At 55.6% G+C, this 14,505-nt stretch overlaps 1 protein-coding gene across 1 annotated transcript; it reads right to left on the reverse strand.

Annotated features, from left to right (window-relative positions):
- Positions 1-6,768: 6,768 nt before the first annotated feature.
- Positions 6,769-11,831, reverse strand: MAFB (MAF bZIP transcription factor B). Its single transcript, XM_053574206.1, has one exon. It carries the CDS (start codon positions 9,738-9,740, stop codon positions 8,760-8,762), a length of 981 nt encoding a protein of 326 aa, XP_053430181.1. The 5' UTR covers positions 9,741-11,831; the 3' UTR covers positions 6,769-8,759.
- Positions 11,832-14,505: the final 2,674 nt, after the last annotated feature.

Below are 14,505 nucleotides of genomic sequence, written 5' to 3' on the forward strand. Positions count from 1 at the left end.
CAGCTCCAAACCTGAACCCATCCCAGGACTCACACTTCATTCTTGCACTGACTTCCTCACCAAGCTAGTCCCTACCAACTGTCCCTCTAGGATAAGGTCTGTCTTTAGGAGAAGCCAAGTCTCAGATATTCACAAAATGCCTTTCCATTCCTCTCGCCCTGCCCTTGCTGCAGAAGCAGGCGCAGTATTGAAAGGCTTCCTTTCCTTGCTAGCAGAAGAATCCTAGGAGTGGGGGCTGACCTTGGCGCATTGGCTGGGATGCCTGGCGAGGCATGGAGAGTGTCGTGTGCTCCCGCACGTATGTGGCCACCCTCACAGAGCCAGTTCTGGATGCACAGCCCGGGATCTGACAGGCAACACGCAGCAGCTGCATGATTTACAGGCCTGGTGGGGAGAAGTTTTGTCTCCCACTTTGAGAGCTTGAGTGCTTCGTAAATATTTATGGGAGTCTGGGGCCTCCATTAACCCCACCAGTGCCACATTTCACTTGTTACGTGGTGCTTGGGTGCGAACGAATGTGAAGGACAGTGTTCAATTACACGTGCAAGTATATGTGTGCATGTAAGCGAGGGAGGATGGCCACCGAGCCATAAGCGTTTGGAGAGAGCATATATACACGTGTAATCAATTATGTCCAATATGAGTCTAAACCCTCACAGCTATGTGCACGTAATTGTGAACATTGTATGCACACTGTGTAAATGCTTATGCGTGCGCATTTGGACACACATGCATATGGGCATGAATATATGCATGTGAGTACATGTGCGAGTACACGTATGTGTTCGTGTATATGTGCACATGAATATGAGCATGTGCATTTAGCAAATGCACATATGGATTCTGTGGTTGAATGCATGTGCACACCCAGGCCTGCCTCTGTGCGTGCAAGTGCAATCGTGCACCATGTGTGTTTGCACACACACCTGCCCTAAGAGCACAGGCCATATCTACGTGCACATCCAAAGCTTCAGTATCACCCCCGAAACAACATTCATTAAACTATGAATGATTCCATCGAAACTGCCTCGCCTAGAGGCTGCTGCTTCTATAAACACTTGCTCTGGGAATCATGATGTGTTTATTGGAAAGTTCAAGTGAGAACAGATGAGAGGTGAAAGAACTGTTCCTTAAGTACAAAGAGCAGAACAGCAATGCCCAAAGTGGCCTCCTTCACCCCAGACACACACGGACACACTCTTGTGGACACGAGTGTCCACACACACATGCACACGCTTTGCCCCACCAAACTCCTCAGCCAGAGATTGCCAAGGGAGACAGAGCTGCAGTTCCCCTCTGACCAGTCATGTTGGTCCTGCTGCATCTCCAGCTCCCCGTTGCCCATTTCTTTGCCTGGCCAGGGAGCCTTGCTAGCTGGAGAACATGAAGCACATCCCCAATAAAGTCACTACCTTCTGCAAAAGGCAATTAGAAAAGAAACTGTCGCCAAATAGGGCACTGTCCCACCCTGCCATACTTCCCTTCCCACCTCCCCAAGTATTTCAGATAAAGGATAATGGAGGTGTTCAGTTTGGTAGCAAAAATACAAATTTCAGCATCAGACAGGTGGGGATTCAAGTTCTGGTTCTTCTTCTGAGTGACACTGAGAAAAAGATGACCACTCTGGGCCTTGTCCATCCATCCCTGACCTGTGGATAATAGTAGCCCACCCTTCACGGAGTTAAGTGAAATGTCACACTAGGCTAAACCGCATGGTTTGGCCATGGCTTTTCTGCTCTGGGACATGCCTGTCCATTGTCCGTGTGTGCCAGACTCTGGCTTCCAAGATACAAAGGAGAGTGGGCCTCCTGGAGCCCTCCATGGGGCAGTGCAGCCCTTCTCTGCCCTCAGGACTCTGCTCCAGCCCATGGCCTCTCCTGAGTAGGGCTCAGATGCCTGTAAACACGGGCAGAGTCAAGGCAGTGATCGGAACAGAAAAGGAGAAGAAATAAGGCGACTTCAGAAGCTAAGGGTGGCCTTGGCTCCTGAATCTGATGAAGTCACAGGCTGCGATCAATGCCTGCCTCATGCTCCAAAGCTCTGAAATGGGCACCCTCCAGCCTCCCACCCCACTGTCCACTTACTGGGACAAGTTCATGCCCTGGTAAGATGTACAGATCTCCAATAAAAGAAAACATAACAACATAAATACTGAATGTGTGGACTTCATCTCCGTTCTCACGCTGAAACTGGCTTCTTCCTTCTCCTGCCTCTGAAATTGCCCCTGTAGCCCAAAGACATCATCCCTTTGTGATACAAATACAAAAGAATGTGTAATGAGCGGCTGGTAGTTGACTCAAAGTAACTCCACGTGCAGAGAACACAGACAGGCATGGAACACTGAGTTTGGCTCCAGAACAGATCCTTATTATTAATTTAGGTGATTTTCCACCTTGAAGAAGCCACTTACCGCAGATCTTTAACTTCTTCCAAGTGAGAACAGTTAGCTCTGATTTTCTTCTTTTTTTCTTTCTTTTCTTTCTTTCTTTTTTTTTTTTTTTTTTTTGGTAGAGACAGAGTCTCACTGTACCGCCCTCGGGGGTGTCACACGGCTCAGGCTCACAGCAACCTCTAACTCTTGGGCTTACGCGATTCTCTTGCCTCAGCCTCCAGAGCAGCTGGGACTACAGGCACCCGCCACAACGCCTGGCTATTTTTTTTGTTGCATTTTGGCCAGGGTTGGGTTTGAACCCACCACCCTCGGCATATGGGGCCGGCGCCCTACTCACTGAGCCACAGGCGCTGCCCTAGCTCTGATTTTCTTACCTAAATGCATCTTTTAAGATAATATGCATAGGGCAGTGGAGGAAGGTATTAAGAAGACTGATAAGAAATATAAGGCATGGAAAACTCCTGAAGAAATGATGAAGGTGGTCAGATACAGAGGGGGTACACAGGATGTGAAGGAACCATGGCAGGCCTGGTAGAATGTGCTCCCCTGGGTGAAACAGGTGCTTTCCATGGTCTGGACACCTGCTCCCTGGGGCAGAAACTGTAGAAAGAATAAAATCCCAGCGGCAGGAGCTGCTGTCTTCTAGGCCAGGAAAGCCCAGCCTAGAAAGCCCCGTGATGGCTGCTTCCATGGACCAGGTACACTCTGGACACAGGACTCTCCCTTTGCACAGACTGGATTGCCTTCTGAGTCGTCTCTGCCAGGCACCAGCATGGAGCAACCCTACAAAGCAAACTGACTTCTTTTAGGAGGGCTGCTGCTGCTGGAAACCCTGCTGCCTAGCTTGGTGCCATTGGAGTACTTTTATTTTGGTGGGGGGAGGAGGGGCAGAGCAAACGTCTAATCCTCCCTTCCTTACACAACAAATCCAAACACAACTATCTCTGGGATGAGAGGCCAGGCCAGCAGACTGCAGGCAGCAGAGGGAAGGGTTGCGCAAGAAGGCGTTCTGAGGCTTTTACTTTCTGAAAACAGAAGGCCGGCTGAATTGGGCTTTGCATCTGAAAGCCTGCAAAGGAAACGACTAGAAACTTTCAAAGTCACCGTTTCCAGGGCCCCAGAGAGGATGAGGCTGGGAGTAGGGACTGGGTGGTGAGGGACTGGAGGGGAGAAGTTGCCTGGTGTGGCAGAAGCTGTAACTCCAGGTCACAGAGAAAGCCAAGTGACCCGCCTGGCGTATCTGGCGTGGGTCTTTGGCAGCTCCCACTGTCAGTATGGGACCAGGAACAAACTGAAGTGTCCTGCAAGAGTTGAGTGACCTCTGACAGGCACGGGGGGTGTGGGGGTTGTCCTGCGCAGAAAACAGCAGGTGCCAGGGCCTGCAGGAACCCTGCCTGTGTGAAAGAGGGATCTGGGTCCAGGTCCAGCCCCAGCTTCCCCAGAGATCCCTTCACCCACCGAGACCCGAGGCCCTCAGTGGGTGCTGCTCCTGCAGAACCCCAGGCGGAAAGATGGAAGGGAAAGGCTGGAGCTGGAGTGGTCTAGGCGAGAGCCCAAAGAGGCTGGCCCCGGCAGCAGCGTTGCGCGGTGGCTCAGGGGACTCCTGGCCCTTCCTCGCCGTCCCCTCATTCCTCCTCGCACACTCCAGACACCTCTGGACCCGGCCACGCAGCGCCGACATAGAAAGCAAAAGAGAAATCAAAACGGAAGAAGAAAGTTTTCTGAAGTGAAAGAGGTTACAAAGCAAGGTCTAAAGGAATGGGAAATGGCAAAGAAAGGAAGGGTGCCAGGAAGCCAAGGGATGGGGTCAATGTCTCCGCCCTCCCGCTCGTGTGGGGACCCGCTGCTCCTGGGAAGCCGCGTGGAGCGTCTTCCCCGACCCGCCTCGCCAAAGGCAGCGGCGGCAGATGCAGCCCACAGGCCTCCCGCACGCGCGGGAGATCAGGGGTCGCGAGCTGGGGGCTTCGCACCGCCCAGGACCTTGGCCACCCCAGCCAGGGACGCGACCCGAAGCGAAGCTAAGCCCGGGTCCAGGGGCCTGTGTGCGCCCGCCGCGCGCGTCCTGGAATCTGTGCGTCTGCCCCTGCGCGCGTCTCGGAGTGCAGGCGCCAGCCTGTCTACTTGGGACCGGTGCTGGCTTGGAAGGCTCCTGGCGCTGGGAGGGTTTTCCCCCAGGGACGGAGAGGACTGCAAGCAGCCCGGGAGCCACGAGGAGCGGTGGGAATCTCAAGAGGATAAAGGTTGCGGGGTGCCTGATTGCGACAGAGCCCGAGGGCCTGGAGACCCAGTTCGATTTTCCTGGGCAATGGCCGCCAAGTCTGGGACAAGGTCGGGGCGGCAGGTTGCGGGCGGAGACGAGGCCAGGGCTTGCCTGTCGTCCCAGCCTGCCCTGGAGTCTCCTCTGAGCAGCTGCGGGCTCTGCCCAGCGCTCGCCCGCTTGCATCCCGGGGCGGATTAGTGTTCACTTGCTAGGTCGGTGCAGAGACGTGCCTTGGTGGGCATCAATAAGGGTGCAAGGCGTCTAAGTGCCTGTGTGTCAGTGTCACCAGGACTGTGTCGTGAAATGGTCAGATTCTCCTAGACGCAGCTGGTCACTCTGAACTGGCCTGAGCCGCCTTGTCTTCTGGGTGCAATGTGATGGTGCTGGTCACTGGGCGAATGTCTCAGCCTCTGTGATCTGGGGAGGGAAGACCAGGGCTTTGGAGTTTGCAACCCTCTCCAGCTCAGAGGCTGAGGATGGAGGATGCCAGGCTGCATGGACACTTCCAAAGGGAACCAGGTCACCAGTGGTTTAAGGCCTCCTCTGCCAGGAGTCTGCGATCCCTGGTGGTTTCTGGAGCTAGACAGCAGGGGTTTCTTCCAGAGAGGCCTCTTTGCCCTAAGGGGGACACATTTGTACCCGTGGGCATGTTCTGAGCAGGAGCGCTTGCATATGCAATTACCTGACAAATCATACCCCCCTCGGCTTCTTGGACCGTGGGCAAGTCAGAAGTTACCCACAGCCAGGCTCAGCTGCCTCTTCCTCTCAGATCACAGCCAGAGCCTTCCTGCCAGACGTCTTTTGGGTGGTGAAATGAACCGGGCCTCCGAATTAAATTCAAGCTACAGTGTCTCCAACTGAATGGCACTAAAGCGCTACACAAATGTGAATTATTGCTGTTGTCTGTGCCCTTAATTTTTAGGTCCCCCACGTCTTCTCCAGACCCCAGCCACCACCCCCTCAGGTTTCCAGGTTTCCAGGGATCCAGGCCAAAATCTATTCCCTGCTAGTTCTACTCTGTCCAGCTCAGCTTCTCCCAGCCTCCGCTCTGCTCTTGCTTGGGTGTCCTACACCTTCTGCTTCCTGTCCTGAAACCCTGAAGAACTCTGGGCCAGAGAACCATAGGGCTGAAACGCTGAGCCTCCCAGACTGCAGCTGTAGAGTCTGAGGAGGCTGGAGCCCCTCGAAGCTTGCCATTACCAAAGGAACACCAGACTCTTCCTACTCTACCTCCCAAAGGTGTCCGAGGCCAACCCTGAGTCATAGACAGGATCCCAAGGAAGCTAGAAGGGGTTGGAGGTAACCTAGGAGTGCACCACTCTTTCAATAATCAAAAAAAGGAAAGGTTCTAGGGCCACCTCCCAGTCGGAGATGTCCAGCCTACTCTACCAGATGATGACCCCCGAACGCCATCCAGCCCCCAAAGTGAAGAATCACGAATCCAGCCCCAGCTGTGCGGTGCCTTTCTGTGGTCCTGAGGGCTTCAGGCTAGCCTGGGCATACTACCCCAAAAAAGTCCACCCAGAGGGGCTTCCTCTCTGGAAAATGCCGCACTTCAAGATCTGATGCTGGGTTATACCTGTTTCCACCAGTTTTGAGGGGGAGGGGATAGGCTCTTATTCAGAGGGGACATTCTGCATTTCAGCTGTGGGCAACTCCAGCTGCACCTGGCAGAGAAACGAGATTTTTCAGCTCAAGCAGGAGGATGAGAGCAGTGCTTGGCTGGGCCTGGACACCAAAAAGACTCTGCTTCACCATAAGGGTGGCAATTCCTGGCTCCCTGGTCTCATTAATTGCTATTTCAGAGCAAGCAGACTAGCAGTTCAGTCTCAAGGGCCAAGGCTGAAAGCACCAAAAAATGGTGGTAGATGCCCAGGGACCTCTAGGCCTTTTGGACCTGCACCCACTCAGCTCACAAACCGCTCTTGACCTGGGGCTGTACCTAGGGTGGAAAGCAGAGAACATGCTTGAGACTCAAATACACACACTTACACACTCAAAGAGAGATTTGGAGGTGAGAGTGCTGCCCCAAGGTCGGTGTGACTCTTAAAGAGGCAAGAGAAGAAACTCAAAGTCATTCAAACACAGTCCCTCTAAATAAACACCATTTCCATGGTTTTAATAAGCAAAATAGGAAACCATTTTAATAACCAAAAAACAGAAACCAGTCTGAATAAAACTACAATAGACTAGGTTTTAATATTTTCATATCATAAGCAGGGTTTGAAATTGATCCCTTATTTTACATGAAATAAAAACAATTTCTGTTGCAGCAAGTTTGATTTCAACACAGTTGAATCCGTAAAAACCGAAGCTCGTTTCTGATGCAGGACAAATATCCACAATATTTAAAACTGCAAGCACCATGCGGTTCATACAATCTTGTTATTACTGTTAATTTATCAACTAATACAAACTCAAAAATGCATCTGGCCAGCAGCGCCAGCAATTTCAAATGGGAACTAAAAAAGACGCTTTTATTTTGGTATTTTTGTCAGTGCAACTTAAATCCTTTTACTGACCTGCAGGAAATAAAAAGTAATAATAAAGGAAAACACCCAGATCTTCCCTATAACTATTATACAACTGAAGGATGAGGGGGGAGACCACCAATTACTCTTTCCATCATCTCAAAAGCAAAGAAAGAAACACAATGCATTGATCTAAAGAACACACTTGAAAGTTGCAAAATTACTTGCCAATGTTTGGGTTTCTGGGACATTCTGAGCATGGAGGTTGGTTTATGCAAGCTCTAGTCACCATTGGCCAGTGTCAGGGGTGGCTCTGCCAGTTACCCTGAGAGCAGGCCTGGGAGGTTTCAAAGAGACCCTGGGTGATTCTGGTTACAATAAAAAACAAAAAAGATATATTTTCCTTTCTTCTTGTTAGAGGTGTCAATTTAGCCATAAGACAAGGCCTGGAGGGAGTGCACACCAGGGCCTCCAAGGTGCCAAACTCTGCAGCTGCCCTCCCCTGCCCTTGTACTGGGGATTTGGGACTGCAACGGTCCTCTCTGGACACCAACAACATAGAAAACTAAAGCTGGAGGGAAAAGAGGACCAAATGGGGATAGGAGAAGAGAGGAAAACATGCAACCTCCGAAGGTGCCCCAAGACAAAGTTGTTTTCTGATGCAAAATGCCCGTAACTTTTTTCTTTTCTTTTTTTTCCTTTTCTTCTTTTTCTTTCTTTTCTTCTTCTTCTTCTTTTTTTTTTTTTTTTACTTACAAACAAAAAATGCCATAATAATAAACCCAAACAAAGACACTCAGCTTGTTGCCACGTTTTCTAAGCGGTTTGGCGGGGCGGGTATTTACAAGCCAAAAGCCGACTGAAACCCGGCACTGCAGCCGCTGGAGTTTGGGAACTGCGATCCCTTCTCACCCAAAGAAACAAGGGGATTATGATCCATGATCAACAACATGCTAAAGTTAAACAAGAAAATGGTACAAAATAGAAATTATTACCATACATGTCCAGCATGCAGGATTAATATTTTTAATGCAGATTTTCGTATTTTTTCTATATAATCGAGCAGGCAATAAAACTGATGAGATTTGCGCGCGCGGCACGTCCTAACTGAGGCCCGTGTCTCCGGGCTGAGAGCCAGTGTTCTCTGGACTCTGAATGGACAGGTCCGTCTGTCCTTCCTTTGCTCAGCTCGCCTCGCGCCTGCCGGGACGCCAGAGTCCCTCTCCTCTCCTCTCTTTGCTGCTCTCTTCCTGGGGCCGGCTGCGCTCTGGGCGGCAAAGCAGTGGCCCAGGCTTAACGCGCAAAGTTCAGAAAAGCCTCTTGGAGTCTCCGGACCGCCTTGGGACTCGTGGGGACTATACCTCGCCGCCCTCCAACCTGGAGAAAAGTTGCTCCCGCACCTCCCACGCCCTCGTCTCTCTCTGGCTCAAGTCTAGGAGGCAGCGCTGGCGTGCGCTACTCTTGCCTTAGCCAAGGTCCCCTGCCCGCCCGCGCGCGCCCTTCCTCCCTCTGGCTCAAGTCAAACAGGTCAAGGCCGGGGCCGCGGTAGGGACGGGGTCCAGGGGAGTCCGGGACTGGGGACACGGGACGGGGAGTCCAGGCTGGGGCAAGGGCGGGGACCAGGACCCGCCACGACTCACAGAAAGAACTCAGGAGAGGAGGGGCTGTCGCTGGTGGAGCCCGCCTCCCTGAAGCCGGAGTTGGCGAGTTTCTCGCACTTGACCTTGTAGGCGTCTCTCTCGCGGGCCAGCCGGGACACCTCCTGCTTAAGCTGCTCCACCTGCTGAATGAGCTGTGTCTTCTCATTCTCCAGGTGGTGCTTCTGCTGGACGCGTTTATACCTGCACGACTGGGCGTAGCCCCGGTTCTTCAGGGTCCGCCGCTTCTGCTTCAGGCGGATCACCTCGTCCTTGGTGAAGCCCCGCAGGTGACGGTTCAGCTCGCGCACCGACATGGACACGAGCTGGTCGTCGGAGAAGCGGTCCTCCACGCTGCCACTGCCTCCCGCCGCCGTCGCCGAGGCTGCCGCGTGCTGCCCGGGCCCTGGGTGGCTGGTCGGCAGTTGTTGCGCCGGGCTGGCAGCGCTGGACGGCGGCGGCGACGCTTGGTGGTGGTGGTGATGGTGGTGCGGATGCGCGTGGGGGCCCAGCTCGTCGTGGGTTACGCCGGCTCCCGGGTATGCGTGGTGTGGGTGAGGATGGTGGTGATGGTGATGGTGGTGTTGGTGCGCGCCGCGGAAGCCGTCGAAGCTCTGCAGCGGCTGTGGCACTGGGTGCGAGCCGATGAGCGCCTCCACCGCATCCTCGGGCGTCAGGTTGAGCGCCTCGGGGTTCATCTGCTGGTAGTTGCTCGCCATCCAGTACAGATCCTCGAGATGGGTCTTCTGTTCGGTCGGGCTGAAGCTGGGCGACGAGGGCACCGAGCTGCACGGCGTGCTGAGCGGTGTGGAGGACACGGAACCGGCCGGCTGCAGGCGAGTGCAGGGCCTGCCCGGACGCTCCGTGCGCCCCAGAGGCTCCTTCTTCACGTCGAACTTGAGCAGGTCGAAGTCGTTGACGTACTCCATGGCCAGCGGGCTGGTGGGCAGCTCTGGCCCCATGCTCAGGTCAGCGGCCATCGCTGACGCGGGGCGCAGCCGCCGCTGCCGCCCGGGAAACTTTGCGGCCGGCCGGGGCGCGCCGAGCCAAGCGCGGGGGCGAAGAGCGGCGAGCCGGGGAGGCGGGGAGCCGAGGGCGCAGTGGGCCGGGGCGGCTGGCCAAGCCTTTGTCTGGGGACGCGGAGGCGAGCCGGAGAGTCCCGAGTCTGCCTGCACCGCCCCGGAGCTCGGGGCTATGCCTGCAGCGGGACCGAGCCGGGTCGAGCCGGGCGGGGTGGAGGAGCAAGCCGGGCGCGCGGTGGGGCGGAGGGGAGGCGTAGGGCGAGTGCCCGCCGCTCGCTCTCTAGCTCTCTTGCGCTTAAGCTCTCTCGCTTGCAGCCGCTCGCAGCCTGGCTGTGCAGCTGTACCGGATCCGGCGCCGCTGCTGCCTTTTATCGCCTTCTGATGTCACAGGGGCGCGGGGGCCCCGGCTGCCCGGCGTGCTGGCCAATAGCTGCACGTCTCGGCGGCCCAGGGCGCAGGGCGGGGCGCGCCTGACAGCTCCCCCGCCCCTCGCGTCAGCTGACTGGCGGTCCGAGCTGCCCGGGTGCAACGGAGGCCTGGCGGGGAGCTAGAGCAGAGTGGGACGGACGGCCTGGGCCCAACCCCCCACACTCTCCAGGTCCCGGCCCCTGCACTCTCGCCTTCCGTGCGCGCCCCACCTCCGGGCCAAGCCGCCACCACTTCCACTCCCTCGCCCGCTCTCCTTTCTCGATGCCCCTTGCACCCCCATCCCCAGTCAGTGTCACCCCCAAGTAGACTCAGAATGAGCTCCAGGACAACGCCTCCCTGGCCCTTTGTTCCCCAGCGGCCCCCGCCTAGTGGGCGAAGCTCTGTGTGTCCTCGGCTTCTGGCCGTTCGAGTGTGGGTCGTAATTGCCTGCTTTTCTGGAGGTCTGCGCGTATTTGTGTGTTGGGAAGGGCGGGAATGGAGCTCGGAGAGTTCTGTTCAGACACAACTCTTCACCTCAGGGGGACCTTTCGCCGTACAGGAGACAGCCGTTCCCCTCCTAGCGGGGGCGGTGGTCGAGCCCTGAGATTCGACTCCTTGGGCCCCGCCGCTCCCGCGCTCACCCCACCCCCAAAGCTCACGGTGAAGGCAACTGGGAAAGAATCCTCCAAAAGGCTCTGAATCCCTTTACACCGTGGGACTCACGGAACCGTGAGCGCCCTGAAGCTCGGGCGGAGGCCGGCCCAGGACGGTGCTCCGAGTGGCTCTGGGCTGCTGGGGAACGGGCCCTGTTTTTGTTTGAACGTTTTGTAACGATTAAGCAGATGCCGGCGTCAGCCAGAGGCGGAGAGGCTCAAACAGGCATAAAGTGCGACCCCAAGTGGCCACGGTGCGTAAAGGCGCCCCGATCCGTCCGGCCCACTGCCGGAAGGCTTGGACGGCGCCTTGGACACAGCCAGGTCTCTCTACCTGGCCAGATCCAGCCCAGATCGCAGGTTGTGTGTGTACCAGAACCCAGGACAGGTTTCCCTCGAGCCACGCACAGGTCCTCCGGTCCGGCCTTCGCACTGGGCCGCGAATCCAGTGCTGATCGTCCCTGCTAAAATTCTGTACCTCATCAGCCTTCATGGGTACTCGTCGGTGACTTCCCACGCTAGAAAGACCTGGGTGGGAAAGGGCCGGTGGCCGAAAGTGGAAACGCCACAGTTAAAGGGCCCAGGGAAGTCCGATGAGAAATCTCCCCGGAGCGCAGACGGAGTGACTTGGAGCGCGCCGCCCTAGGCATCCAGACAGAGCTAGGCGCTGTTCACCCTCCCTACTCCGGTCCGGGATGGCCAAAGTTAAGGAGTTCTTCCGCAGACCCGGCCCCAGCGCTGACACCGGATAAATCGCGAATTCGCTGGACCCGGAGACCTGACCCGCCTCCCGCGTTGTCTTCTGCTTTTCAGCTTTGGGCGCGCGCGGCGAGAGACGGGAGAAGCGTGCCCTGGGTGAGTGTGTCCGGCCGCTGCACCGACGCCGCGCGCAGGGGTCAAGAGGGCCACAGCCATGCGGACGCGGAAGGGTTTTTTTAAGAGTTAGCAGGTATAATATTTGGCTCCAGTTAACCTAAAAACTCTCTATTCTCTTGTGCCTTTGGGAAGGCTGGCTTAGGGTGTGGTCTTACACCGCTTAGTTTTAATAAAATGAATGATTGTGTTTTAACTAAAACTTGCTAACAAAGATTTGCATTGGCAACTGAAATGCTGGGAGAGCTGGTCTGCAACCCCTCTGAGAAGCGGGCTTCTCGTATAAATGATGGCACAGCCGGGTTGGGAGAGCCTGGGCCTGGGCCTGGGCGGTTGGACATGCACCGCTCCTGCCTGGAGCTGGGGGTTGGCGGCAACAACCGCCCCTGTAAGTGTCCCCATCTTCCCACGCAGCAAGCACATACTGGGGTCGTGGCTCCGTGGGGGACATTTCTAGACAACCCTGGACTGGACCATCTGATGTTTGTGCAGCCTATGGCTCCTGCCTCAGCTGCAGGACAAACACACCAGGCTTCTCTGGTATCTACTGAACTCAAGCCTGCAACGCCCTCCCTCCCCAGTCCTGAGAGACCCACAGCTTGAGTGCGTCTGACGCTGCCGCCCTCCGAGTGGGCCCCGAGGCAAGCCGGCCGGCTCCATCCCCCGCCAGCGGGTCCCCTCCTGCCTGCCTGACCCTGGCCATCGAGGACATAAACCCGAATTTCAATAGTGTGGCTCTTACTGGCCCTGGGGATTTCTGTGGCCCCAGCCCTGTGGTTCCAAACCTCTGGTTCTTCTATGGGCGTCCTGCCTCTCTAAGATACGCTTTGTCTGGGAAAGCGAGATCATCTTTGTCACCGTGCCTCCGTCTCTGTTCTGGTCACTTCCTTACCCTGGGCTCTGACTGGGATATCTGTCCCTCCCTAGGTTCACTCCCCACACGTCCCTTTCTTTGCGTCTCTCCCAACGTGGTCACTCTCTCCTCTCTCCACCCCGCTACAAAAAAAAAAAAAAAAAACTATAGAAAACAGCCCCACCCCTGCCCGGCTCCGGTGTGTGAGGGAGACACGCAGGTGCCCGCAGAATTGCGCAGCCCACCCGGTTTGGTGGCCGGCTGCCTCCCGCACTCCGGCTCCCACCGGGCTCTGTCTCCCCACTACCCCTGGCCGCTACTTGTCTGCACGCGACTCCCAGGCAAGGGTGTACAGCGGTGCCCCGAGGTTGCTCCTGATCTCTCACAGACAGGCGAGGTCGGGGGTGCTGCTGTGTGCCCATTGCCTGGGAGTCTGACACACCGAAAGAAAAAAAGGAAAGATGGTGGGAGAAGTAAGAAGTGGAGGAGACGCAAAGAGGCCAGGAGAGACAGGAGCAGCGCGCCAAGTCCCAGCCTCCTTAAAGGAAAGCTGAGGTCTGCGCGGAGCCCGGTCACTGTACAATTTGTGGTCTCCAGCCGCCAAAACTCCAATTTGAGACTTTCACGCAAAAGCCGCCCTCCTTTCCACCCAGCCTTGGGCGTTGGAAATGCTCTACCTATGGATTCTTCAGTTACAGACGGCGCTGGAGAAAGCTCGGCAACCCCAGAGCCGCGGGCACTCGAGGTTATTCCCTAGGGGAGCGCGAAGCTTGCTGCCAGCTTGGGATTAGAGGTTCCCAGCGCTGTTCTCACCCACTCCTATTTAGCCAACGGGACAACTCGACAGGGCTCCGCGGCCACCCTCCGGCGCGCCTGCACACCAGCACGCTGCTCCTGGCAGCCAGATTCAGCAGAAAGGTGTGCCTTTGACCCGTCGTTTCCCGGAGTGTTGCAGGTTGTGGGTGAAGGAGCAGGCGGCGTCTCTGAGCACGCATGGGTGCAGTTAGAGACTGTACAGTTGGTGTACATGCATTTGGGTGAGGAGGCGCAGCGCGCAGAATGCGGGAGCCTGAAACTTCCAGCCCGAGCGCTGAGCCAGAAGGGGTTGCAGAGTCCTACTATTCTGGATCCCAAGCAGAGTCCAGCGGTCCCAAGGGCCAGGGAGGGACCTGAGTCCGGGGACTGCCCTCCTCAGGACCCTGCCTGCTCCGTTTTCACCACCCAGATGTCGGGTCACCTGTCTTTTCCAAGGAGCCTGAGTTCTTTGCCCCCTTTTCTGTGGCTTGCTGGACAGGGAGTCTGTTTCTCCCACTCCCCAGGAGCTTCCAAAGATCTGTGACTTCCAAGAAGAGGCAGGGGGCAGGAGGGTTTTTGTTTGTGGGTTTTTCCCCTCCTTTCCTTTTCCTATTTCCCAAAGGCAACTGTCACTTCCGCTTTCACTGCCCCACATAACCACTGTCGTCGTCCCCTCCCCCCTCCCAAAAAAATATTCTTGGGTTTCTGGGCCCTGGTTACCTTTCGGCAGAAGGAAACCAGAGTTACACTGAGTCTGCAGAGCCCTATCCTGGCTGCCTCCCTGGGGCCGGGGACCCTCCCCTACCCCATACACACACTTGGGAGTGGGAATTCATCATCAAAATCATCGGGTCTGTTTCTTTTTACTTTGTCTTGACATGACCACTAAAATATTTTAGATTACTTATGAGGCTCACTTTCTATTTCTATAACCACTGAATAACCACTGGGCTGTATTGCCTCCAATAAGATGGGATATTTGATAATAATATTCACTCTCATTTGTACAGGGATTTGCAAAGCCTTTCATCATTCACATTTTCATTCAACTCTCACAATTCTACGGGGCAACAACTATTATTTTCCCTATTCTTCAAAGATAGCGGGGCAGCAGGGAGATAGGTGGGTGGATACACAGACA

This window comes from Nycticebus coucang, chromosome 21 (assembly GCF_027406575.1).
Source record: "Nycticebus coucang isolate mNycCou1 chromosome 21, mNycCou1.pri, whole genome shotgun sequence".
Lineage (NCBI taxonomy): Eukaryota > Metazoa > Chordata > Mammalia > Primates > Lorisidae > Nycticebus > Nycticebus coucang.

Coding starts and splice junctions, on each gene's coding strand:
- MAFB (XM_053574206.1), bottom strand. CDS start 9,740: ATGGCCGCTGACCTGAGCATGGGGCCAGAGCTGCCCACCAGCCCGCTG.